Source organism: Ahaetulla prasina, chromosome 2, assembly GCF_028640845.1.
Source record: "Ahaetulla prasina isolate Xishuangbanna chromosome 2, ASM2864084v1, whole genome shotgun sequence".
NCBI lineage: Eukaryota > Metazoa > Chordata > Lepidosauria > Squamata > Colubridae > Ahaetulla > Ahaetulla prasina.
In genome coordinates, this window is record NC_080540.1 from 109,198,920 (window position 1) to 109,226,623 (window position 27,704).

At 38.2% G+C, this 27,704-nt stretch overlaps 1 protein-coding gene across 1 annotated transcript in view; it reads right to left on the reverse strand.

The window, feature by feature from the left end:
* DOCK2 (dedicator of cytokinesis 2) overlaps positions 1–27,704 on the reverse strand; it is a 366,602-nt gene that overhangs the window by 73,333 nt on the left and 265,565 nt on the right. The window contains exon 30 of the mRNA XM_058167876.1: positions 8,309–8,387. Coding sequence (XP_058023859.1) covers positions 8,309–8,387 — 79 coding nt within the window. The remainder of the gene's footprint in view (positions 1–8,308; positions 8,388–27,704) is intronic.

Below are 27,704 nucleotides of genomic sequence, written 5' to 3' on the forward strand. Positions count from 1 at the left end.
AGCCACATGTATGACAATGTAGATGGTACTAGAGTCTGCACTAAAACCCAAATCTTTCTAACCATTGGACTATGAAAAGCATCTTGAGGTATGAATCCTATGGCTGATTAACTTTAGGACACCTACAGCTATTACAAATATTGAAGGTGAGGCCCAGTTCACCCCAATGAAGCGGTCGAAGTGCTGTCCCGGTGCCTGGAAGCTGTACGGGTCTGGATGGGGAGAAACAGACTCAAGCTCAATCCCTCCAAGACGGAGTGGCTGTGGATGCCGGCACCCCGGTACAGTCAGCTGCATCCGCAGCTGACTGTTGGGGGCGAGTTAGTGGCCCCAAAGGAGGTGGTTCGCAACTTGGGCGTCCTCCTGGATGGACGGCTGTCCTTTGATGAACATCTGGCGGCCGTCTCCAGGAGGGCCTTTTACCAAGTCCGCTTGGTCCGCCAGTTGCGTCCCTTCCTTGACCGGGATGCCTTATGCACAGTCATTCACGCTCTGGTTATGTCTCGGTTGGATTCCTGCAATGATCTCTACATGGGGCTGCCCTTGAGGTGCACCCGGAGGCTGCAGTTAGTCCAGAATGCAGCTGCGCGAGTAGTAATGGGAGCCGCTCGTGGCTCCCACGTAACACCACTGCTCCGTAGTCTGCACTGGCTTCCTGTGGTCTTTCGGGTGCGCTTCAAGATTTTGGTTACCACCTTTAAAGCGCTCCATGGCTTAGGACCTGGGTACTTACGAGACCGCATGCTGTTACCCTATGCCTCCCACCGACCCGTATGGTCTCATAGAGAGGGTCTCTTCAGGGTGCCGTCCGCCAAACAGTGTTGGCTGGTGGCCCCCAGGGGTAGGGCCTTCTCTGTGGGAGCATCGACGCTCTGGAATGAACTCCCCCCTGGCCTACGTCAAGTGCCTGATCTTCGGACCTTCCGTCGTGAGCTAAAAACATACTTATTTACTCAAGCGGGACTGGCATAATAGTTTGATTTTACATTGGGGTTTTATTAATATTCTTAAATATTTTAAATTTAAATTTTAATTATTAGCCGTTTTTGTAATTTTGCTATGTTTTAATTTGTTTTAATTGTACATATCTTGTATTTTATTTCTGGCTGTACACCGCCCTGAGTCCTTCGGGAGAAGGGCGGTATAAAAATTTAATAATAATAATAATAATAATAATAATAATAATAATAATAATAATAATAATAATAATAATAATAATAATAGCATTAGGATAATTAATCTAGCCAATTTTGTATACTGGTTATGGCACCAGGTTAGAAATCAGGTGACTGTGAGTTGTAGTCCCGCCTTCAGCACAAAGCCATACTCAATAGCTTTGGACTGTACAATCTCTCTCAGTCCAAGTTTGTGAGAAAGTAGTAGTAGGAATTCTGTATGCTAGTGGCCTTGAATTATTTATCAAAATAATAAAAGTGGGAAATAAATAAATAAACTGGACCATTTCTGGAATAATGATATTTTATCTTATTTATCATATTAAAGACATATTCTTCAACCTTGTGGAATATCTCTATTCACTGTTCTATGAAGTCAATATTCTTCTCACTAAAGCTCTTCCCAAGAAGAAAATAGTTGTCACACAATGTTCAGCCAAAGGAAAAATGGCCATTGAGGGACAAAGCCCAGTAGATAGGTAGAACGAAAAGGTCCTGCAATGGACCAATTGAATTCCAATAGGCCACCAACCTCTGAAGAGCCCCTATTTTTTCCCCCTATTTATACTGTATGTTGCCTATTAGAAAGAAGAAAATTACAGCCTGTGCCATTTGTTCTTTCTTCATTTTTAAAATTAGCAGATTGACCTTCTCTACAATGTCTCCCTTGTAATCACATCAGACCTCAATCATACCACTGTATAAATTGTTCAAAATTCATTGTCCAAAAACCTTTTATTAAATCAAAACATAAGCCAGTCTACCAAAAATATGGCTACTTAATGTACTATGTAATGTACTTTGTTAGGATGAACAATTAATTAATGTCACAGATTCAGATGCTTAGTTTTTAAAAAGATAGAATGGTTTTAATACATTGAAAGAATTTCTTTCTTAGTTTAAAGCACGAACACACATTTTAGCATGATTATTGTTGCTTTTGATATTGTTTCTCCACAGCCCAATCAATGCCAATCTATTTTTGTCAGCTTTTCAATCATATTCTTGTATCAAGTGTAGTGTTAGAGGGACAATCAAATAAGCCTTAAGAGGATCATAACATTTTTCTTCTCTCTTTTGCTGCTTGTAAGACCATGCCTACAATTTTTGATGGGAGTTGGACTAAGATCTGAGGCAGCAAAGCATGTTCAAATGGCACACAACATAATCATAGTGCCATACAGCCCAGATCCCCATCTGTCAGCATTATGTTTCTATAAGCACTAAATTCTCCTGATCTAAAAGAAAGCTTTGTTTGTGAAAATGGAGGGAAGTGTTCCTCAAAGGAAAAGAGATAAGAAAATAGAATGGTACACTCTTGCTGAGCTGAAAAACAAGTGAAGTTTCTTTTTTCCAATGTTGCCTTTCTGTTTCTAGTCTTCATGAAATTACAAACAAACAAATAAAAACACTCCAGTCAGGATCAGGATTTTCTCCTGCATTTTCTCCTGAAACTTCTGGAACAACTAACTCTAGTGAGTTTTCAAAAAGTGAAACATATACAAGCAGTGCAAGGAAAGCATATAAAATATGAGATCAAAGGCATGCTTAATAATTTACAATTCTTACATAGCCACTATCTCACCTAGTGACTCTAGGCAGTTCATGGTAAAAATTTAAACATAGCACATTGAAAAAATTTATCATCAAAATAAGGCCATCAAAATCCCATATCTGCTGGATCCAACTAACAATCTAACCCCAATGTCCAAAGAAAAATCACACCTTCATGGTTTTCCAAAAGGCTAACTGGTTTGGAGACAAATGGATTTGTTATAACCCCCAATATCTAAATTTCCAAGAAGGAAATTTATCTGTGAATTATCTTGTAAAAGTGTCAAAGCCCTTTATTACTTGTGCAGTAGCTAAATTCCATTTTGCAATGAAAACAATGCATAACTGTGGTCACAGAAATAATCCTCCTCTTTTATTCATCAGTTTAGATTTAATATGTGTTAGCTATCTTTTTTAAGTGATATCTATTTTACTTCCTAGGTTGTAATATTTTTTTAATCCTTGCACAGGTAATGAACACCATTATAGTGTTGTATTTTACATTGTTATTTAATCTTTGTATTATTTCATCTATTTGATTTTTCTTTTGTGTTACCGGTATATATTTTACAAATTTTGCTGGTCATTACTGAATAAACAGTATTTTGATTTCTTTTAACTCAATACAGACTGTGTATCTAACAGTACTGTTAGAAAAACAACAATATATTGCCCAAACCATCTATCATAGCATATATTCCATAATGTACAAACATTGCATTTGTTTTCTAACACATTGTCAGTTTAGCGAAGGAATGGGAAGAATCTCAAGGTTCATGTTGTTTCTACTCTATTCAATAAAGTGGAACTTTTGAATTATTTCTTTCCCATAGTGAGATGTTCAAGTCTTCATCTGGAAAAAGGGAAAAACAAACACACAAGGGGGAGCTAAAGGGATGAAGGAAAGGCGGGGGTTGGGAAAGGAGAGAGAAATGGCCCATCCTGAAAATTGATGTGTGAAGTTTTCAATCGCCACACGAGGAAAATAAATCTCACTTGATAGAATCCCATTTTCTGTGCAATTCTTAAAGAGAAAGGATCAATCTAAATTCAGGGCCAGAGCAAAGTCATAAATTTCCCTATTCTGTCCCCATTATTGAACTCCCTCACAATTCAAATATACAGGTATAGAAACCCATAGAAAGCTATGTCCTGTTATTTTGTGAGGGAAAAAGTAGAACTGGGATATGAATGTATGATATCAATTCACTGGTATACAGTGAATATGGTGCAACAGATGTTTGCATTTTCACTGTGTCAATTTGGGGGGGGAAAATAGTTCAAGTGCTTTGAATGACATTTCATAATTTTTGAAACATCCCAACTGGTAGATCATAAATAAGTAAATGATAATAAAAGTCAATAAATATGCATTGGCTGCTGCACGCAAGTTTCAAGGGAATCAAAACTCCCAAAACAAGCATTTCTTGAAAGATCGGCAAAACATTTATGCCAACTAATTCTCTCTAACTCTTTAACTTCAGCATATAGCAAGTTCCAGACCAAAGGAAAGTGTTAAATGTTTAATTGTTATGGCAATATTATTAATTTCTGATGTAGGTTTACAATAAAGATAACTTTGCGGGCCTCCCTTAACAGAGAATGGAATGGGACAATTTGCCCTGGCCAACTTGCCATGACGATCTTCCCACAGACAACTTGCTATGGGGCAACTGGTCATAGATATTTTCACGTAGGATAACTCAATGTGATAAATGATATCCACCACTGTTTCTTTGACATTATGTCTACTTTTGTTTTATCTACCTGAAAGTTGAGCAGCTTATTGGCTGGAGGAGTGGGAGGTTGGTTACATCAGCTATCTTCTTGTTTTTTTCTTATATTTTGTTTTATTTTAACTTTATCTGTAAGCCAGGCAGACTCGCTATGGAATCACACAGCCTCGAAATTGAAATAGTAAGGACAGTGGGAAGGGAAGAAAAAGAAAATCTGGCATGCCAGTGGCATGCAGTCTGTTAAATCTCAGAGAGCAAAGAAAATTATGCTTTATCATTCATGCTCTGGCTTGAAAAGAGCTATTACTCATTATGCATTCATTTACATTAATATTATTCACATTTACTATATGAATTTTATAAACCATATTTTTACTTGTCACATTCTGGGACAAGTAGGACAAAAAGGAAGCTTAAGGTCCTTCTGAGGCCTTTTTTGAGATATAATTTTGATTTCACACTGTGTGCCTCACATTACTTGACAGTAACAAATTCTGCCTGATAATTCACATTTTTGGTACATTGCTCACTGCTCTGATGCTATATTAAAATATTTAATTATGTGTGAATTCAATCTGAAAAAAAGGATAGATAAGTCTTTATCTTCTTGAGGTCTTGCTATAAATAACATTTGTTTCTACAATGCTAGGCAATTTACTCAATAACTGTTTTATTATTTCAATTAATTAATTAATTATATGTGTTATCCAGTCTTATTATAGAATAGAATAGAATAGAATAGAATAGAATTTTTTATTGGCCAAGTGTGATTGGACACAAAAGGACTTTGTCTTGGTGCATATGCTCTCAGTGTACATAAAAGAAAAGATACGTTCATCAAGGTACAACATTTACAACACAATTGATGATCAATATATCAATATAAATCCTAAGGATTGCCAGCAACAAGTTATAGTCATACAGTCATAAGTGGAAAGAGATTGGCGATGGGAACTATGAAACGATTAATAGTAGTGCAGATTCAGTAAATAGTCTGACAGTGTTGAGGGAATTATTTGTTTAGCAGAGTGATGGCCTTCGGGAAAAAACTGTTCTTGTGTCTAGTTGTTCTGGTGTGCAGTGCTCTATAGCGTTGTTTTGAGGGTAGGAGTTGAAACAGTTTATGTCCAGGATGCGAGGGATCTGCAAATATTTTCACGGCCCTCTTCTTGATTCGTGCAGTATACAGGTCCTCAATGGAAGGCAAGTTGGTAGCAATTATTTTTTCTGCAGTTCTAATTATCCTCTGAAGTCTGTGTTTTTCTTGTTGGGTTGCAGAACCGAACCAGACAGTTATAGAGGTGCAAATGACAGACTCAATAATTCCTCTGTAGAATTGGATCAGCAGCTCCTTGGGCAGTTTGAGCTTACTGAGTTGGCGCAGAAAGAACATTCTTTGTTGTCCTTTTTCAATGATGTTTTGATGTTAGCTGTCCATTTGAGATCTTGCGATATGATAGAACCCAGAAATTTGAAGGTTTCTACTGTTGATACTGTGTTGTCAAGTATTGTGAGAGGTGGAAGTATGGAAGGGTTTTCCTAAAGTCTACCACCATTTCTACGGTTTTGAGTGTGTTCAGTTCCAGATTGTTTTGGTTGCACCACAAGGCTAGTCGTTTGACCTCTCGTCTATATGCGGATTCGTCATTGTCTCGAATGAGACCAATCACTGTTGTGTCATCTGCGAACTTCAGTAGCTTAACTGATGGATCATTGGAGATGCAGTCATTGGTATACAGAGAGAAGAGAAGTGGGGAGAGCACACAGCCTTGGGGGGCCCCTGTGCTAATTGTACAGGTATTTGATGTGATCTTGCTTAGCTTCACCTGCTGCTTCCTGTTTGTTAGGAAGCTTGTGATCCACTTACAAGTCTGTTCCGGTACCTGTAGCTGGTTTAGCTTAGTTAGAAGAATGTCTGGAATGATGGTATTGAATGCTGAACTAAAGTCTACAAAAAGGACCCTTGCATAGGTCTTTGGAGACTCAAGATGTTGTAGGATGTAGTGCAGAGCCATATTAACAGCATCATCTGTTGATCTATTTGCTCGGTATGCAAATTGCAAGGGGTCTAACAGCGGATCCGTGATGGTTTTCAGGTAGGAAAGCACTAGCCTTTCAAAGGTTTTCATGACTACAGATGTTAAAGCAACTGGTCTGTAGTCATTCAGTTCCTTGATGGTGGGCTTCTTCGGCACTGGGATGATGGTAGGCGTTTGAAGCAAGAAGGAACATAACACATCTCTAGTGATTTATTGAAAATATGGGTGAAGATGGGGCCAAGTGGTCAGCACAGACTTTTAAGCAAGAAGGAGTTATCTTGTCTGGGCCTGGAGCTTTTCCTGGCTTTTGTCTGTGAAATAGGTCCTGCACTTCCTTTTCTGTGATCACTAGGGGTTGTGAACCCAATGAAATGGGGTCAGTTGTAGGAGGCTTGGCTGTTGTTGGTGTGTCTGAGATGGGGTTGTGGAGATAGGTGGCTGTAGTTTCCTTTCAAACCTGCAGTAAAACTCATTCAGGTCATCTGCCAGTTGTTGATTACCTTCAGCCTGGGAAGGAGGTTTGCCATAGCGGTGATATTTTTAAGAGTTTTCCACATGTTTGCTGGTTCATTTGCTGAAAACTGATTCTTTAGCTTTTCAGAGTAGCTTCTTTTGCTGCTCTTATCTCCTTGTTAGTGCATTTCTGGCCTGATTGTACAGCATTTTATCACCTTTTCTGTAGGCTTCCTCTTTGGAATGTCGTAGCTGCTTAAGTTTAGGTGTAAACCAAGGTTTGTTGTTACTGTGTATTCGCAAGTTCCTTGTAGGTACACATAGGTCTTCACAGAAGCTGACATATGATGTTACAGTATCTGTGAGTTCATCCAGGTCTGCAGAGGTATCTTTAAAATATTCCAATCAGTGCAGTCAAAACATGCCTGTAGCTTTAATTCTGATTCCTCCGTCCAGGTTTTCACTGATTTAATTATTGGTTTTATGGCTTTAAGTCTTTGCCTGTAAGCAGGTACAAGGTGAATCATGCAATGATCAGAGTGTCCTACAGCTGCACGTGGTAAAGACCGATAGGCATCTTTTAGTGTTGTGTAGCAGTGGTCTAGAGTATTCTTGCCTCTGGTGGGACAATTGACATGCTGAAAGTATTTTGGTAGTTCTTTCCTTAAGTTTGCCTTGTTTAGATCTCCCAAAACAATGGCCAGTGAATCAGGGTGTTTGGCTTCAGCCTCCATGATTTGGTCAGCTAGAGTTCGTAATGCCTTGTTTACACAGGCTTGTGGTGGGACATAAACAGCAATTAGAAGAAATATATGGTTCTAGGCAGCTTGCAAACATTGAAAATTTATTTTGATTTTTGGGATACTAATTAAAACTTTTAAGAAACACCAACATAAACAAGCTTGGCTAGAAAAATGAGTTTTAACTCAGCTCCTACATTGAAATAAGGTAATGGCCACACTTCAACCTCAGTCTGAATTTTTTTCAAGTATAGACCCTCTCTAGAAGAAGCAAAATGAGCTCCTGATATTAAAGATATCTGTGCCAAACAAGAATGTTCTTATATTCTAATTAAAATCCATGTATATATGATGATCCTGTATTACATGATTATTTATTCTATAGCTTGTGTCCAAATTGGCCAAACTAGTAAAAGCATTGGACTGAGAACGATACAATAATCAAAATACCAAAACTGAGGGGAAAATAGTTCTCCCAAATTAAATGGCCTTTGAATGTATTTCATCTTCTTTCAGTCTAATTCCAAACAGTTTGGAAAAATACTGAAAAATGTTGATGCAAAACAAGTAAATTCTGTTTTTTTAAATAAATAAATAAATAAACCACTTACTTGTTCTTCAAAATTCATGTGTTCCAGAAACTTGTGGTTCATAGTCTCAGAAAATTTGTTGATGGCTCTTAGAAACACTCTAAAGAAAAACAAGATGAAAAATCAAGCCATTATTTTTTGAATGTTATCCCATTAGCTGGCATCAAAGGAAACTAATATTTTATTTATTTATTTATTTATCCAAATTATGTGGAGGGCCACCCAACTTGGAAATACGACCTCTGGGAGACCTACATTATATTAAAAAGATTAAAAAAAAACAAAATAATGAAAACAAAGGAGAAAAAAATACACAAAGAATACCATACAGCATAAGTGAGGCCAAGCCATATAAATGAGGCCAAGCAACATATTTCGCTTCTGATACCATGACAAGACAGGCCCAGGATTATAAGAGGCAACAGGGTTACTCCCATTCAAAACTAATAGAGTTATGCTATGCCAAAGGGCACAGCATGTAACAAAGAGTTAGAATATGAATTGCTCTCAACAGTGTATAATAAATGGTACATTCTATTCAAGGTCATATTTCTTTCAATTTCTGATTTGAAATATATTCTAATTAGTTCTCACCACTGCAAATCGGAAGTCTTTTGGTGTACTGCAGAACCACAGTTTGTTTGTGTGAATATAGCCTAATAAATCTTTCACATTCAATATGTTTCCCATGACATAGTTCTACACTTACTTTTAAAGGACTGAGGGCTTTTTTTAATTGATCAGACAAACAGAAATATTAACTTCTTTAATTATTTACACTGAGTCTCAGCTCATTAGAATTAGTCTCCTACATACTGCCTAGCAATATAAAAACTCACAGCTATTAAATTATATTTACTTGCCAATTATTTTCTATTAGCCATACAGGATATAATTTGAATTAATAAAACCACTGTTGGTATAGGAACCTAACAAGTAAGTACCACTGTCTCCTGTAATTAAACAAAAAAGCAAATGAGAATAAGAACCAGGAGCAACTTTTCCTTATCTTGTTTTTCTTGACTTTAAAGTAATAACGATTCTACATTTAGTTTATTCCTAGATTGTAATAGTTCTCATACAAAAACAATAGGGTCATAATAAACAAAAGTCATTTGGAAATAAGCTAGCTACCTCAAAAGAGGAGGTCAGGTAGCCTGCTACATAAAGTGGCAATGAGAAAGAAACACAATGAGTGTGTGACTATTATTTCTTTATATAGAGCTTGCCTTTGAAAGACAGATATTCAGGGTGAAATCTACTTACCTTCCTTGCCGGCTTGGATGTGCACACGCAGACATTCTGCACATGCGCAAAACATTCTGCGAATGCGCAGAAGGTAAAAAACACATTACTTCCTGGTTAAAATCAGGAAGTAATGACATCCGGGTGGGTGGGCAGAGCTTCGCTCCACCATCGCTACCAGATCGCCGAACTACCAGCCACAATCACTACCGGATCGCGCGATCCGGTCCTATCGGGTAGCATTTCACCCCTGCAGCTATTGCTAGAAGCCTTTGGTTAAGGCTTTCTAACCTTTCTTCAGGAAGAATTGTCAGGAGTTTTTTTCTTTTTTTCTTTATTTTATTTTGTCACAACAGTATATAAAATCATCAACATAAACAATAACCCATCATGAAAGAAAAAGTATATATAAGTAAACGTATAAGTAAAAGTATGCATATAATACTATAATGAAGGGAACAATAGGACAGGAACAGTAGGCACTTTTGTGCTCTTATGCACGCCCCTTATAGTCCTCTTAGGAATGGGGTGAGGTCAATAGTAGACAGTTTTTGGTTGAAGATTTTGGATTTTGAGTTGAGTTCTTGGATTCTTGTGAGATTGTCCAATTGGTTACAATTTTGCCTATTTGGTGGAGATGGCCAGATGTCCTTACCTTTAATAATTGCATAGGAGAAGGATGTTTGTAGGGATGTCTAGTGCCAAGTAAAATCCTCTCATTGAAGCAACTATTGGAAATGAAATAATTCTGCTTTTTAATCTAACCATTCTAAGTAGTATACTCTTTTACGAAAAAACTGTATATACAATAATGCTTTTTTTTTGGCTTAATAGCATTCAGATTAGTAAGATATGTTTCAAGGGAATTCCCAGCCACATCTTGCCCAATTAGAAAGATAGGATATCTTGACCTGATCAGTATGATGATATAGCTGATCAATAGAGAAAATGACTTACTGGCAGCAAATGTGTTGAAATAAGGTAAAAATGATGAGAATCACTAAATATCTGACTCCTAGATTCAAGGGTATAGAGTGAGATTTGCTAAAGAGGATACACTGAAGCAGGGGTGAAATGTAAAATTTGTTACTACCAGTTCTGTGGGCGTGGCTTGGTGGGGGGTTAATGTGACTGGGTGGGTGTGGCCAACTTTATTTTTCTTTTAAAAGCATTTTTTTCTACAACCTCTTCGGCCAAAGAGCTTGTAGAAAACATGCTTTTAAAGGGTTCTGACGATCCCAGCTGAGCCGCGCGATCATCAGAGGCTTTTTTTTTTTTACTTTTAAAAGCATTTTTTCGCCTGAAGAAAAAATGCTTTTAAAAGTAAAAAAACAAACCCTCTGATGATTGCACAGCTCAGCTGGGGCGGGGGGGGGAGGGATTTTTGCTACCGGTTCTCCAAACCACCCGCCGCTATCGCTATTGGATAGCGATCCAAACCGGTCCAAACCGGGAGCATTTCATCCCTGGACTGATGGTTAGTACTACAAAACCCACTTTCCATGTATTCAGTCACTTTTTTTTTTTTTTTTGAATTTATATCTCGCCCTTCTCCGAAGACTCAGGGCGGCTTACATTGTGTAAGGCAATAGTCTCATCCTATTTGTATATTTATATACAAAGTCAACTTATTGCCCCCCCCAACAATCTGGGTCCTCATTTTACCTACCTTATAAAGGATGGAAGGCTGAGTCAACCTTGGGCCTGGTGGGACTCGAGCCTGAAGTAACTGTAATTGCAGGCAGCTGTGTGTTAATAACAGGCTGCTTTAGCAGCCTGAGCCACTTCCCAGCCCATGAGTACAAGTAGTGGCGCATTGGTTAGAATGTAGTATTGCAGGCTGACTATGCTCACTGTCAGGAGTTTAATCCTGACCAGCTCAAGGTTGACTCAGCCTTCTATCCTTCCAAGTCAGTAAAATGAGGGCCCAGATTGTTGTGGGCAATATGCTGACTCTGTAAACTGCTTAGAGAAGCCTGTAAAACAATATGATGCAGTATATGTCTAAGTGCTATTGTTAAATCACTAGCAACCCTGGAAAGGACTCCTTCTGAACAAGTATTATGATAAAATTCAGAAAGTATGCATGATCATCACTGTTACCTACATTTACAAGTCAGAATTTTGTTAGAACACCTGCAAAGAAAGCAGGTTAATATTTAGGAAATATTAAGAGATTGGTCTCCTCTTTCTAGTTCTACTCTGATGAAATGTTAGTATTCAAATTCACACTAAAAGGTTTCTAATGCAACATTAGCTTTTATAAAATGTATTGAATTGATGCCATACAAATATTGTGCATGTTTCACAAATTTATTCATCTTAGATTTGGGTTTGGTGGCCTGATTGACAGATTCATTCTATGCTCAGGTTCATTACTCTAGGCAGGGATAAGATGATAAAGTGCATCATATTAGCATGGCTTGGCAAGCCATCTAGGTGTCCTTTGAAGTAACAAAATGAGAAATAGAATCCAAATCGATTTAATTTAGTTGAAATGCCTACCTAAGGTGAGAAATAAAATGGAAAATATTATCCTGCCCAATAGAAGAGAAATACTTTTCTTCAATTTCTTCTTCCCTAGTTCTGAAAGCCTTCTGTAAAAGCTTGCTTGCTTTAGTCAGTCAGTCAATCAATCAGTCAGTCAGTCAGGCAGGCAGGCAGAATGCTGCCCATCTCCCAAGGGGCAACTCTAGGCAATTTATTATTGATTGATAATAATCCAACAAACTTCTCATACTAAACAATTTTATGCAGGTAGATGCATTAGGCCCTTTCTGATTTGCAGTCCCCATCTCACCTCCAGACATCCCTGGAACAAAACCTTTTCTAATATGCAATATTTGTAGTTATTACAGAACATTTTTTTTCTTTTAACAATCCTGTAATCTCTTGCACCAGGGTGTACTCGGGGCCACTCAACAGAACTCAATCATTTAATGACCTGATGCCCTTCCTGACACCTATGTAGAGTTCTCAGAAGACTATTAGTCATTGCGCCCAGAAAGAGGAATAGAATAGAATAGAATAGAATAGAATAGAATAGAATAGAATAGAATAGAATACGAGTAGAGTAGAGTAGAGTAGAGTAGAGTAGAGTAGAACAGAATAGAATAGAATAGAATAGAATGGAATGGAATAACAGAGTGGGAACAGACCTTGGTGGTCTTCTAGTCCAACCCCCTGCCACTACCTAGGATCAAACTCACAGCCTCCAGATTGTGAGGTGAGAGCTCTACTTCTAGGCTACTATGCTACTCAGTTTCTGCTAAGAACAATACATAATATTTAACAATATATCAGTACTTCTGTATTGTGCTGTACTGCAAAGTACAATATCAGTACTTCTAATATTTAATATCAGAAAAAATATTTAATATTATGGGCACTGTTTATTATAGCTTTGAAAGTTTTATTCAGTGACTAATGTTAGATATATCTGTACTGACAATGCCTGATCCTAATGCTTATGGTGTGCTATTTAAGATTTTCTAAACAAAACAATACACAATGCAACAAACAAAACTCTATAGAAACTGAGCATTTTCCTGTTCATGGATATGATGAAAAACATCTTGAAGCTAATAAATATCATTTAAGGTGTTAAGCTTCCTTTCTTTTCAGCAGCAAAGTGAATTACAACTTTAAAGAACTTTATTACTTTATATTCATTTATTTTAAGTATAGATTTTAGATTTTTAAACAAATATGTTTAGAGCTTTTATATCTTTCAAGTTATTCAAATTATCCCTCAGCAGGTATATAATGGCATCCAATTCCAATATCATGTTGGGGCTTTTGAGCAAGGGAGGAGGAACGAGCACCGCCTTCGCGCTGGCATTCCGGGATTTCCCTTTGTTTAGAGCTGGGAATCCTCCTTCCCCCTTTTGCACTTTTATTGTTTTTCGTTCAAATAAATATTCATGTTATTTTACTTGGCTCTATCTTTATTTTTTACATTGACCAGTAGCTGCCTCATTTCCCACCCTCGGCTTATACTCGAGTCAATAGTTTTTCCCAGTTTTTTGTGGTAAAATTAGGTGCCTCGGCTTATATTCGGGTCGGCTTATACTCGAGTATATACGGTAAATGAAACTATTCCATTTGACTTCCCAGGAGTGACAACAATTTTCAGAATTTCCAGATACTATACTAAGAATTGAAATTCCAATAACGAAAGGACATCAGGCTATGAGACTGGACTAGATACCAGTTAAAATCTCAGTTCTAGACTCCTTTAGTTAGAAACAAAAAATCCTGTTAATTTGATTACTAGCTAACAGAACATTAAATTGCAGTGCAAACATGTCTATCATCTGTGTATATGTGTGTGTGTATTGTTGTTGTTAGTTGCAAAGTCATGTCTGACCCATCACAACCCCAGGCCTTCCTGTCCTCTACCATCCTCTGGAGTCCATTTAAACTCACGCCTACTGCTCCATCCAGCCACCTCATTCTCTGTCGTCCCTTTCTTCTGTTGCCCTTAATCTTTCCCAGCATTAGGTTCTTCTCCAGTGAGTCCTTATACACACACACACACACACACACACACACACACACACACACACTGTACATAATAACTCAATGTGAACAAAATATCCAACACCCTTTCCTCCTCTTATTTTCCCCATAAGAACAACTCTGTGTGAAGAGAAACAATGAATGGCCCAAAGTCACCAGGATAATTTTCATGGCTAACGCAGCACTGGAACTCACAGTCTCCTGGTTTTTAGTTTGGTACCTTAGGCACTAGGCCAAACTGGCTGTGAATTAAAAGATGCAGTCTTAAATTATAGTAGTCAAACTTTTAATCCTCTCTCTTCCAGTTTTGGAGCAGCGTACCATACATTAAAAGTGGTGGAGAAGCATTCCTTTCCCCCTCCCCATCATGGCCAACAAAAATAACCCACTAAAATACCCACTTTGGGCACTCGCAATTACATCCTTGATATTTCAAATTCTGTCCCTGCTTTCTAACATGCAGAACCACAAATAACACCTCTAACAAGAGTGCTACACATTCCTTTTGAAATGGAGAATGGAACCGATTATGTATATCGTATGACAAACCCTTTCTCTGAATTACAGTATTTGTCATTCTCCATTGCATTTTACTCCCTCCTCCAAAATATGAGAGTGCATATCTTTTTTTCCCTTTGGGTAAAGAATCCACTGTGATAAGAGCATAAAGGATTACAAGCTGGTACAAACAGTTTTTTCCTTTCATCTTCCCCAGGCTTTGTTCAGATTTGGTAAATGCAAAAGGATCCGGCCTTTACAACTGGCTCTGCTATGGAGAACATAGCGGATGAGATAAAGTCAATGCTGAGCTTGCAATGCTGACTTTAATTTTTCACCTTGAGGCCCAGAGGCAGCAAAAGAGAGACTGGCCACAGGAGAGTGAGTGCATTGTGCAAAGGAAGGCAATAAGCTTGCTACCTTAAAGCAACTGCTGGAATAATACAAAAGAGTTTTAGAGTGAATCAGCAGATTCTCCCTCAAAGTCAGATGCATAATAGGTTTAACTGTTTTCTTCCTGAGGTTGCATTCTTTGAAAATGCAGACCTCCTTCAGGAATAAAATGAGAACAGTATCTAACTCAAAAACAAAAGTGAATTCTAGGTTGATCACTCCTGTCAAAACTTTCTAATGCAGACAGTTTGTAGGCAAGATCCTATTTTGAGAATTGCAACTTTTGATTTGGAAAGGAGTGCTTTATAGGGTTTGTTAATTTAGGGATCCTTTACATTCAATCATGTGTAACTGTCTCATGCTCAACAGGGCACTGGTGGGTTCAACTGTTGTATATGTCAGTCAATCCCTCTAGGTCAACCAATGGCTCTAGGTGGATTACAAAGACCTAGAGGGATTGACTGACATATACAACAATTGAACCCATCTTTCATGAGTTTGCCCTCTTATTCTTGTAGGCCTTATCTTAAGTATAGAATTTGGTGAATTGGTGGCAATCAAGTTTTTCACCACTTTTGCTTTCCAATGTAAGTTTTCCTGGCAAAAGTCACTTTGGCCCGCATATAAGTTCATTCCATTCCATCATCATGGAAAATTTCACTGTCATGGAAACTCAGAGCTCTTTCAAGTTACTTTCTGGCTTGGATAATCTCCAGTTGAGACCATCTGCCATGCTTTACTTCTTCTTGGTAATAACTATTGACAAACTCATGTTGTGAACCCAGATAGCTTAACAGAAGCACCTGCCTAGATAAATTGTATAAATAGTATGTACTAGGTGAGAAACTGTTTGATCCAAAAAATAAGTAATACTTTAGCATGTGTCTTCCCAGAAATACAAAACTGGCAAAAAAAACCCAGCTAGAAATAATTATTGGCCATGCAAATTGACACACTGAGCATAGTATCCTCAAAACTTCATTTACTGACAAACAGAATCTAATGGTTTATAAATTTGAATATTATTTTTTGGATCTGTTTAAGACAAATAAATGAATTAAAGCTTATTTTGAGTGAACAGATGCAAATAAATAGAGAAATAACATATTATTATTATTATTTATTATATTTGTATACCTCCCTTCTCCCGAAGGACTCAGGGCGGTTCACAGCCAATAAAAACAACAGAAAACATATAATACATATAAAACAGCTAAAACAGTATAGAAAACTTATTCAATTGATGGCCTAAAACTTTTTAATACAAATTTAAAACCCTGTTTAAAACCCCTGATTTAAAACCCCAGTTTAAAACTATGTTCACGCTAGTCCTGCTCGTCGAAACAACAACGTCTTCAGCTCGTGGCGGAAGATCCGGAGGTCGGGGAGTTGACGAAGCCCCAGAGGAAGCTCGTTCCAGAGGGTAGGAGCCCCCACAGAGAAGGCCCTCCCCCTGGAGGTCGCCAGCCAACATTGTTTAGCTGACGGTATCCGGAGGAGGCCCCCTCTGTGAGAGCGCACAGGTCGGTGAGAGGCTACTGGTGGCAGTAGGCGGTCCCATAAATATCCCGGCCCTAAGCCATGGAGCTCTTTAAAGGTGATAACAAGTACCTTGAAGTGAACCCGGAAGACCACCGGGAGCCAGTGCAGACTGCGCAGGAGGGGTGTTACACAGGAGCCACAAGTTGCTCCCTCTATCACCTGCGCAGCCGCATTCTGGACCAGTTGGAGTCTCTGGGTACCCTTCAAGGGGAGCCCCATGTAGAAAGCATTGCAGTAGTCCAGGCGGGATGTAACAAGGGCATGAGCAACCGTGCATAAGGAAGCCCGATCCAGAAAGGGGCGCAACTGGCGTATCAGGCGAACCTGATGAAAAGCTCCCCTAGCGACGGCCGTCATATGATCTTCTAAAGACAGCCGTACATCCAGGAGGATGCCCAGATTGTGAGCCCTTTCTGTGGGGGCCAATAGCTCGCCCCCAATGGTCAGCGATGGAATTAGCTGACTGTACCGGGCCACCGGCATCCACAGCCACTCGGTCTTGGTGGGATTGAGTCTGAGTCTGTTCCTCCCCATCCAGACCCGTATGACCTGCAGGCACTGGGACATCATCTCAACAGCCTCGTTGGGGTGGTTAGGGGTGGAAATATACAGCTGAGTATCATCAGCGTATAGATGACAACTCACCCCAAGACCATGGATGATCTCACCCAGCGGCTTCATATAGATGTTGAACAGAAGAGGCGAGAGAACCGACTCTTGCAGCACCCCACATAAGAGGCGCCTCGGGGCTGATCTCTGCCCTCCTGTCAACACCATCTGCGACTGGTCGGAGAGGTAGGAGGAGAACCACTGATGAATGGTGCCCCCCACTCCAAGTCCCCCGAGCCGGTGCAGCAGGATACCATGGTCGATAGTATCAAAAGCCGCTGAGAGATCTAATAGGACCAGGACAGAGGAACAACCTCTGTCCCGAGCCCTCCAGAGATCATCAACCAACGCGACCAAGGCTGTTTCCGTGCTGTAACCAGGCCGGAAACCGGACTGGAACGGATCAAGATAGACAGTTTCATCCAGGTACTGGGGCAACTGTCGTGCAACCACACTCTCAACAACCTTCGCCACAAAGCGAAGGTTGGAGACAGGATGATAATTTGCTAAAATAGCTGGGTCCAGGGAAGGCTTCTTGAGGAGGGGCCTCACCACCGCCTCTTTCAAGGCGGTAGGGAAAACACCCTCCATCAAAGAAGTGTTCACAATTTTCTGGACAGCCTCGTGTCACCTCCCGGGTGGCCAGTACCAACCAGGAGGGACATGGGTCCAATAAACATGTGGTCGCATTCAATCTCCCCAGTAACCTGTCCATGTCCTCAGGAGCCACAGAATCAAACTCATCCCAGATAGTAATACCAAGACCTGCCTCCCCCACCCCGCCCAGATCTACCCAATCTGTGTCCAACCCTTCCCGAATCTGAGCGATTTTATCAAACAGATATTGTCCAAATTCCTCAGCTCGACCCTGTAATTTAAATATCTGGATTTTTAAATTTTGTTTTTGTCCTGAAATGAAACATTGTATTTTTTTAACCTTTAAGTATCATTTTGAAACTATAGCACTCCTTTTTCAGTTCAAATAATTGATCATAAATATACTTTGATTTTTAAGTAAATCCAATGCAGATTTATGATGTATATCATCTTCATCTTATATCATCTGTTATGTTTGCTTTATATTTATATATTTCCAGTAACACTTATGGTTGTATTTTTTTTAAAAAAAATTGTTTTTTAACAATCACTTTTATGTTAATTAAAACATTCTTCTCACAATAAAGCTAAAAGAATATTATTTCATCACAAAATGCACTTCTATCAACTTTCACTTCATTTTTATATATTACAAGTATAATTTACAAATAATTCATATATTTCATAAAGCATGTAGGATAGACTTTGTATTCTTAAATAAAGTTATATAAATTACTAATATTCTCCATTCCCTAAGGATGAGAGTAAATGGTAATTATTGATAAATAAAAGATAGTAGATAAAAATATATTGAATAATAGATTTTTTAAAATTACACATCCCTTTTTTTAGTACTATAGAATAGGGAAGCAATAAATATCTTGCAACAACCACTTTTTAAAATGCAGCAAGAAAAAAATAAAGATTAAGAGCTGTTTGAAAACCATTAAAAGCTAGGGAGAATCAAAATCATAAAGCATGAAGTTAAGAAAATAGCAATAGAACTTGCACTTATATACTGCCCTCTAGTGCTTTACAGTACTTTCTGGTTCATTTACAATGTCAGCATATTGCCCCCAACTATCTGGGTCCTCATTTTACTGAGCTTGGAAGGACAGAAGGCTGACTCAGTCTTGAGCCCCATCACGATTGAACTCTAGGCTGTGGGCAAAATTTGCCTGCAATACTGCATTATAACTATTGTACCACCAGGGCTCAATTCTGAAAGAGTTTCTGCCATGGAAACAATATGCTTTATTACCACCAATATCTCTTTTGACTGGAAAAGACAGAAAGAATAGCTGTTGATGGTGAGAGTCATTGAAAAATACTCCTGGTCCCCAAATACAGAATGAATATTGTCATGGTGGTAACTTCTAATCACATCTAAGGATCTTTATGCTGAATGCTCTTCTAGATAAAAGGTCCATGCAGAGCATCCCTTCTTTTCAAATAGTATGACTAAAGCCAGTGGCTGAGAGTTAAAGATGTGCAAATATTTAATTAGGGAAGGGATTGCTTTTGCTAAGGGCATTTCTGTCCTCCCAACTTCATCGATGCACACAGAATTCTCCTTTGTCCCTTTGGTGGTGGTGGTGGTGGTGGTGGTGTGTGTGTGTATGTGTGTGCCTGTGTGTGTGAATGCCTGGCCAGTATTTCACCCTTGAGTTTCAATGTAGCAGAAAACAACACAAAGACTGCTTTTGTTTGTGTTGTTTTTCCTTCCTGAGCCTAAAAATAATCCTCCAAAACCTGTAGCCATGCTGGTAACCTTTATCACTTTAGCTGTTCTGATGTCACATTTAACATTTGTGGCATAAATGTTTTTTCTATCAGGGCAACATTTGTGGCCTAAGTTCCTTATCTGGCATTGCTCTATCTGGTGTCTATTGACTCAGACTCATGACATGAAAACAGCCAAAAAAAGTTGTTTATGACAGCTTTTCTGCAAATATTTAGTGGGTTTGTTGCATGAGCTTTGAAAAGTGGGACTAATAAATATTTATTTAGTTTACAAATCTTACAGCAATAATATTCTACAGATCACAGGATATACTGCTTAGTATCCATAGCTAAGAGAATATAATTCTTCTTAAACTGTCATGAACACAGTAAACAAGAATGAGGAAGAACATTTGTAGCTGCTATTCAAGACTGAATATCCCAGCTCCCTAGACACAAGGAACTTTAAAACATGAACTGTTCTTCTCAAGTTCCTAATATCTGAGATGATATATTCATCAGAGATATTGCCACTGTACACTTAAGATAAAAAGAGACCAGGAGTTCCAGTGACAGGGATGCTGGATGAACTGCCATGTTCAAAGTGCCAAGCAGATAGGAGTCCTTCAGTGCTACCTTCTCCATAGATGGTGTAACTACAAATTAAATGGGAAGGAAGCAGCTGAGGAATCCAGCTATTTGCCTATGGGGTGGGCTAGACTTCATAAAATTACCTTGTAAAGGTACCTGTACAAGAGCACCAGAATTAATGTTAATCAGAGACAATGAAAGTTAATCCACTTTGTATTCTACAGAAACCACATGTTAAGTCAGAAGAATAAATTGCTTTACAGACAGGAGACGGGAGGATCATATTTTTAAATGATTTAAGCACTGTCTGAAAATAGAAAAACAACACAGCATGCAAAATACTGGCAAGAACCTTTCTTCTTAATGTACTTTCTCCCCCATTTAGGGTTACCTGGAAGAGACTATCCTCCCAGCTATTAACTGGATTCAGGTTTAAAAGTGAATTGTATTAACTTTTAATTCTGTATCTCTTTTCTTTTCTTTTGATATTCTCAGCATTTAGTGTTATTGCTTGAATGGCTGAAACAGTTAATATCAAACATGAGAAGGAAGTATCTGCAAATTTGGGGGAAGATGCAGGAGTACATAATATACTAGGGCATATTTTTAGAAAATATGAAATACCTGCTGTATTATTAGCTGACTAAATGTTGTGAAAGAAGGTAAAAAATATTAGAAGGCTAGAATTCTGAACAGAAAATATTCTGAAATCATTTTTAATGACTATCATTAAGTGTTGTACCTTATGATTCTTGATGAACATATCTTTTCTTTTATGTACACTGAGAGCATATGCACCAAGACAAATTCCTTGTGTGTCCAATCACACTTGGCCAATAAAAAATTATATTCTATTCTATTCTATCAATTGTTATACTTCCTTAACATTTTATTATTACTGTTGCATTTTGTATGTGGCTTTAGAAGAACTGACAGACACCAATGTTTTTAAATGTAAATTGCTGTTTATTTTTATATCTGAAGACGACCAATATATGCTTAAATTGTCCTTTGCTTCAAGATGTATAAACAATGCAGGAAATTACAATAATTTGCTTCTCATTATCCAATGTCTTACTAAGGTAAATAAACATAAATATTAAAACAAGCCCAGAGGTCATATGGTAACCCCATTATGTTTTTGTGAAACACACTGTACAAATTGCACCGACAGCTAGCAGCAATTTGTAAAATTGGTACAATTTATATATAAAAGAATTCCAATTATAGGAGCAAGAAAACACTCCTTTAGAAAATGTAGAGTTTTTACAATGTGCTCTCCTAAAAAATGTCTGCTGCTCTAGGGGGTATATTGCACTGCTTTTCTTTACAAAAAATATACAGTACTGAAATATTTAGTATTGAAATCAAGCAGCTTTGCTGATGTATTAGTTGAGCTTTCCAATTGTAAGTTGATAAAAGAAAAGTAGTAGCTATATTAAAATAACAAAAATACTTAAAAAAGGTTCAAGCCAGTTGAAATCTATATTTTTTCCTTTTGGGTTAGAGGAAAGGCTGTTAATGATGCTGAAGCCTCAATGTATATAGTTCACAACCGTTAAAAATGGAATATGGTAGATATCCAGAAGATAAGTTATGCATATTTTCTCAGATATTCAATCAGGATTTTACTTTTATAAGTGATCCTAAGGTTACAGTCTTTACTGAGAATCATTCTTATTGATCTTAGAGGAATTTATTTTGAAATTGATATGGATGTTGAGATACTGTTAATTAGATTAGCTTTTGTTAAGGTGCAATCAAAGTTCTGGTTTCTTAGGCAGAGAGACTATTATTGTTCCTCATTTTTTGAGACTATAAAACTAGAAACTCTTGTTTAACAAAGTCAAAACAAAATTAAGTTTGATATGGGGGGCGGGTACCACTTTTGAGAAAATGTTGCAGATCAAACTGGGTCTCTTTCCTAGGTGTTTATGTACTTAAGAAGAGCAAAAGTGTTCAAATAATAAATTAAATTATAATGTAAAAGACAAATGCTAGAAAAATATTCTTTGCTGTGGTAGTGCCAGGAGTTAGCACCAATGCTGAACAACCTTCACTGGAATAACAAAGGGCATGGTGTGATAATGTAACATAAGCCTGGTGCAGTGGTTAGAGTGCAGTACTGCAGGCTACTTCTGCTGACTGCCAGCTGCCTGCAATTTGGCAGATCGAATCTCACCAGGCTCAAGGTTGACTCAGCCTTCCATCGTTATGAGATCAGTAAAATGAGGACCCAGATTCTTAGGGAAAATATGCTGACTCTGTAAACTGCTTAGAGAGGGCTGTAAAGCACTGTAAAGCAGTAGATAAGTCTAACTGCTATTGCTATAAGCCAAAACCTCTGAGTTTTACTACATTAAGACACTACTAAGACACTAAGAAGGATATTCATATATTTGTATATACATATGTATATATGCATATATACATACAGTATACTGTACATATCCATATTCTGAGAAGACACTTGTTAATTTTAAACAATAAGATACTTTATGGATGCCTCTCATATAAATGTGCAACAAAAGCTGTTCCCAAAGGAGTAAAAAGCAAGCTGAGGTCAATGTAGTGTCATTATTCTGTAGAATTAGAAATACTGTGCCTATGAATAATGCAGATGCTGACATGTTTGAGATGATATGCAGAGTAATTCAGAAGTGAGATTTGTGAAGTGATAAGGTATCACAAAAACATTCATTTGATTAACATTCTGCACAAATTGTCATAAACATCGGCATGTAAGAGAAATGTCTTCCCAGAAATCTCTTTATTGTGTTTTTCCTCTAAATCAAGTGGCTAATAGCTGGAATGTAAGGGATTTCTCAAACAAAATTATTGGTGAATTGATTTGTGAATAAAAGTTACTGAATTACTGAGATTCTGGATAGGGATACAACCATAGAAATGTATAAAATGTACACACATCAATTAATCAATTATTCAAAGACATGTTAACAATCTTATTGGTTTCAATTAAAATGTAGCAATAAGAGGGCAAATCCAAACCATAAGAGATAATTTTTCAGCTTCTATGCGGCAGCTCGAATTATTGCAACCAGCCTTTATGAAATATTTTCTTTAGAGGAAGTTTTGCTTATTAACTTCATTTTAAGATTATATTAATTTCATCTTATTCAAAGCAAATTGTCAATGGTTTACTAGAATAACATATTCAGGCTCTTTCAAGCTTTTATAAATAATATTACATCACTAAACTGTTTAAATAATCCCAGCAAGGGTGAAATGCTACCGTTTCGGACTGGTTCTGCCATCCAGGTAGGGAAAATTTTGACTAGTTCAGAAAACCAGTAAAGAAAATTTTGATTGTCCCTGCCTTCCCCCTCCTCTCACCTCTCCCATATTCTGTTGTTTATTAGCTCAGCTGATTCATGTGGATTGCCACCTCAGCTGAGCTAAGAAACAGCAAATGAGTCTTAGTCTCATTTGCCCTCAGCTAGAATAATAAAGGGAAACTTTCTGTGGCTTTCCCCCCACCAGCCCCTAAGCAAGGAAAGGAATACTAACTTTAATGAAATGTCTGGGCATTCAGCCAAGAGCAATTATTGCCTCCTTACAATGTTGCGAAGCTGCAAACCACCTTGCCTGAATTGAAAAACTGTCTCAAAAGAAAGTGGCTTTTGCTTCCTCCGGAGCAAAAGCAGGGAAATCTTCCAGGGAAGATTTCTCTGTCTTCTATTTTTCTTCCACAAAAAAGCCTCTTCCTGTGAAGGCTTTTCCAGTTCTTTATTCTGATTTTCTTCCGGAGCAAAAGAAAGCCCTTTCTAGTGAAGCAGTTCCACTGGTTAATTGATCTCACTGTCAGGAAGCTTCTACTTAGTTTTAGGTTGCTTCTCTGTTTCGTCAGTTTCCATCCATTGCTTCTTGTTTTGCTTTCTGGTGCTTTGGAAAATATGTTGCCCCCCTTCTTTCTGGCAGTCCCTTAAAAGCCTGCTGCCTATCATACCCTTAAGCAAAGCATATGAGGCATTTCCTCTTTTCCATAGTCCATGAAAGTACATCTATAGTATGTAGATAATAAAGTTGAAAAATGGTGAACAACATTTTTACAGAACTATAAATATGTTGATGCTGGGTGTGACAAGGAATGGCTGGGAGGGGAGGGGCCAGGTGAGGCACGCCTTGAGATGAGTGATGTTGAGTTGGCCATGCCCACCCCATCACATGACCATCAAGCCACGCCCACAAAGCCATACCCACAGAACAGGTAGGGAAAATTTTTAGATTTCACCACTGTCCCAAAGGTGCTTTTTCAAGAGGCAATGGACTTTCTGACACCTTTGGGACCACCTTGACCTGGTGACTGAGAGTCTCCATAGACCTGTTTAAATAACTAATACCCTACACCAGTGTCGGTGAACCTATGACACATGTGCCGGAAGTGGCATGCAAAATCATCCCATGACGAATGCGCGGCCTTGCTGGCTCCTCTTCTGCATTCCTGTGCTCAAACGAGTGCTGGTCAGCTGGCCATCACACATGCAAGAGCAGTGGACCCCGGAGGAGCGGCATTCCAGCACACATGTGCAGGCCGGCACCCAACCTTCGAGGTTGACAACGTTCTTCCATGCCAGTATCCGAGTGCTTGGGTGCTGGCACACACATGCACGATAGACCACCACTCTTCCGCCTATAGCTGCTCCCACACACGCGAAGGCCAGCAGGGCCGTGCATACCTCGTGGGATGGTTTCATGTGCCACTTCTGGCCCACAGGCTGGCATGCAGGAATGCCAAAGTTTCACCAACACTGTCCTACACATTCATAAACATCATTTAAAACAAAGCTATTGGTTGTTCTTCCATTATTTCCAACAAATGTAGAACCATAAAAGTAATAAAGGACATCAACTAAATAAGGCCAGGTAATATCATATTTGTTGGACTAAAAGACACGCTCCTTCCCCCAAAGTGAGTGGAAATGTCTGTGTGTCTTATATAGCAAATATTGTGGTGGCGAGGAGAGGGGGTGGGGGTGGCACCAATAAGCTGTTCTAGGTGGCGGGGATTGCTGCCACCGCCTATTGCCAGCTGTTGCCACTGCCCATTCATGGGGATCAGTGGCAGTTGGGCATTGGCGAATGGGTGGAAGTGAATGGGCTGTGGTGGTGAACCAGTGGCGGCAGCGAACGGGTAGCAGAGGCAGAGGAAGATTTTTTTCTTGTTTTCCTTCTTTAAAGCTAATGTGTGTGTTATAGTCTGAAAAATACAGTAATTACTTGATTTCAATAAATGTCATAAAACATTCTGTTTAAGGTAAGGTCATTTATCTAAATCAGATTTCTGGACTTTTTAAAAACTCAGATTATTCTATAACATTTTTTTGTGTGTATGGACAAAATGTTCAAAATTATAGTTGTGTCCAAACATAACTTAGAAAGTCTGTCCTTCAACCTAGTCTCCCTTCATAGGGGAAACTGCAGAGAAGATCTTAAGAAAGGAAATGATCCTACAGAGCTTCAAATTATGTAGGGTTTCAGATATAATGTCCTAAGGTTGGTACCATGTTCCCCCAAAAATAAGACTCTGTCTTATATTTTTTTGAACCCTGAAATAAGTGCTTGTTCTTATTTAAGACGGGGAGGTCTTATTATTTTGGGGCGTGTGGAGCAAGATGGGGCTCCTCTTGCCATCTTACCTGATTTCCAGCTCTGCATTTAAATATTTTTGGGGAGTGCTTATTTTCAGGGGTGGGGAGGCTTATTTTAGCGCATGTGCTCAAAAGCCCGACTGGGCTTATTATCAGGGGATGTCTTATTTTCGGGGGGAAAGGATAGTATAACATCAATTGATACTATAAAGCAATATAGTTGTCAAATGTTGTATAGCTGTATATTTCAAACATACTTAAGCAATCAAAAATCCTTAAACCAAGTGCGTTGTGAAACTCTAAACAGAAGATCATTAGCAAGAAAAATAGAATTGGCTGAAGTTTTTGTTGAAAAACAGTGATCCTAGATGCAGCAGCCACTGTTGCTTATTTCTGGACCAAAAAATGGTCTGAAACAGCTCTGGAAAGTTTGTAAATAATGGGCATCATCCAAGAAAGTCTTGAACAGAATAGAATAGAATTGAACTGAACTCTTGTTCTGGAACACAGATATCAAACATGGTCAATATTTAGAGATGCTGAGAAATATATATATATATGGGCAGCTTAAACAGGATGGGAAAATATCCAACAAGCAAGTAGCCTGCTTAGTCTTCAGAGTCAATTATCCACACTTCAGGTTGAAGAAGATGAAAGCCATTAATTAAACTTAGACAAATTTAGCCTTAACCACTATCCCAAAGTGGTTCTTGATGAACAGTCTTTGTTAGACTAGATATGAGCAATTTTATCAACACATTTCTACAAATTACAGGGAAGTAAGCAAAACAATAGTAATAAATCTCATTAAGATCTGTCAGCCACTTTACAATTTGAAAACATTTTACTGGACTACATAGGTTTATCTCAGACTCAGTCTAATGCCCAGGTATGTGCTAGGAGTCCAGATCAGGGGTCTCCAACCTTGGCAACTTTAAGACTTGTGGACTTCAACTCCCAGAGTTCCTCAGTCAGCTTTGCTGGCTGAGGAACTCTGGGAGTTGAAGTCCACAAGTCTTAAAGTTGCCAAGGTTGGAGACCCCTGGTCCAGAAACCAAAGCTTTCCCTTTGTCATTTTTGTAACCAGTTTTGCACTTGTTATTTCTTCTTTTCCAGTTCTGTTGCTTTGTAGACTAGAAAACCTCCAGTTTATATAGCTTTCTTCATTCAATGGATGTTGTAGAAATTCATCTTTAAGTGATTTTTCTGTAAAAGTTCTGTAAGAGTTATAATGCTGAATGATGAGGATGCATCTTGAATACAATGAGAATTTTATGTTCCATGGAGAAAATAACTGCAATTACTCATATAAGGAATGGTTAAATACAATTATTATTGTTCTTTGGGCCAAGTACTTCCTGGAACAGTTTATCATCCAAAGATTTGCTCAAAATTTTGCCATAATGATTTTCTGGGAATCATTATGCAATAAGCATGGAGGAGCATAAACTTGCCCCCACATCAAAATGGGTACTTTCCAGCAGTATTTCAAATCAGAGGACAACTAAACACAGAGAAATAACAAATCAATTTTTCGCAACCAATTTTTTTCCAAAATAAACTATAATCTTTCAAGACTTGGGTTATACAATATAATGAAGTAAAAGAAAATTTCGTTCACATTTCAAGAATAAATTCTCTGACAGTAAAGTCAGAAAATTATGGGAAATGGGAAATTTTGGGCTTGAAAACAATAATGGCTAAAAAGAAGCTATAGAAAAAAAAATGCCCTTAGATATTTATTTGGGAAAGTCTTTGACTTAAAATAACAATAAAAGCTGAAGAAAGAGACTTTATCGATTGTGTGAGTGGGACCCAGCTGCACATAAGTATAATGTCTTAACTAGTTCTATAGTAAGAGTTCAGGGGATATTGTGTTAGTTACACCTGTACTGAAAAGAGTTAATTTATTCTACTCTTATTTTAGTGCAGTGAACCATCTATAATATTTGAACAAAATATTATTGCAGGAAATACACAAATGACAATATTACACACAAAAAATCCATTATATAATTATAACAATGTAAAAAAAAAAAACCCAACCTGTTTCCATACTATTGGAGTCAAGACATACCTAAATCTAAAAA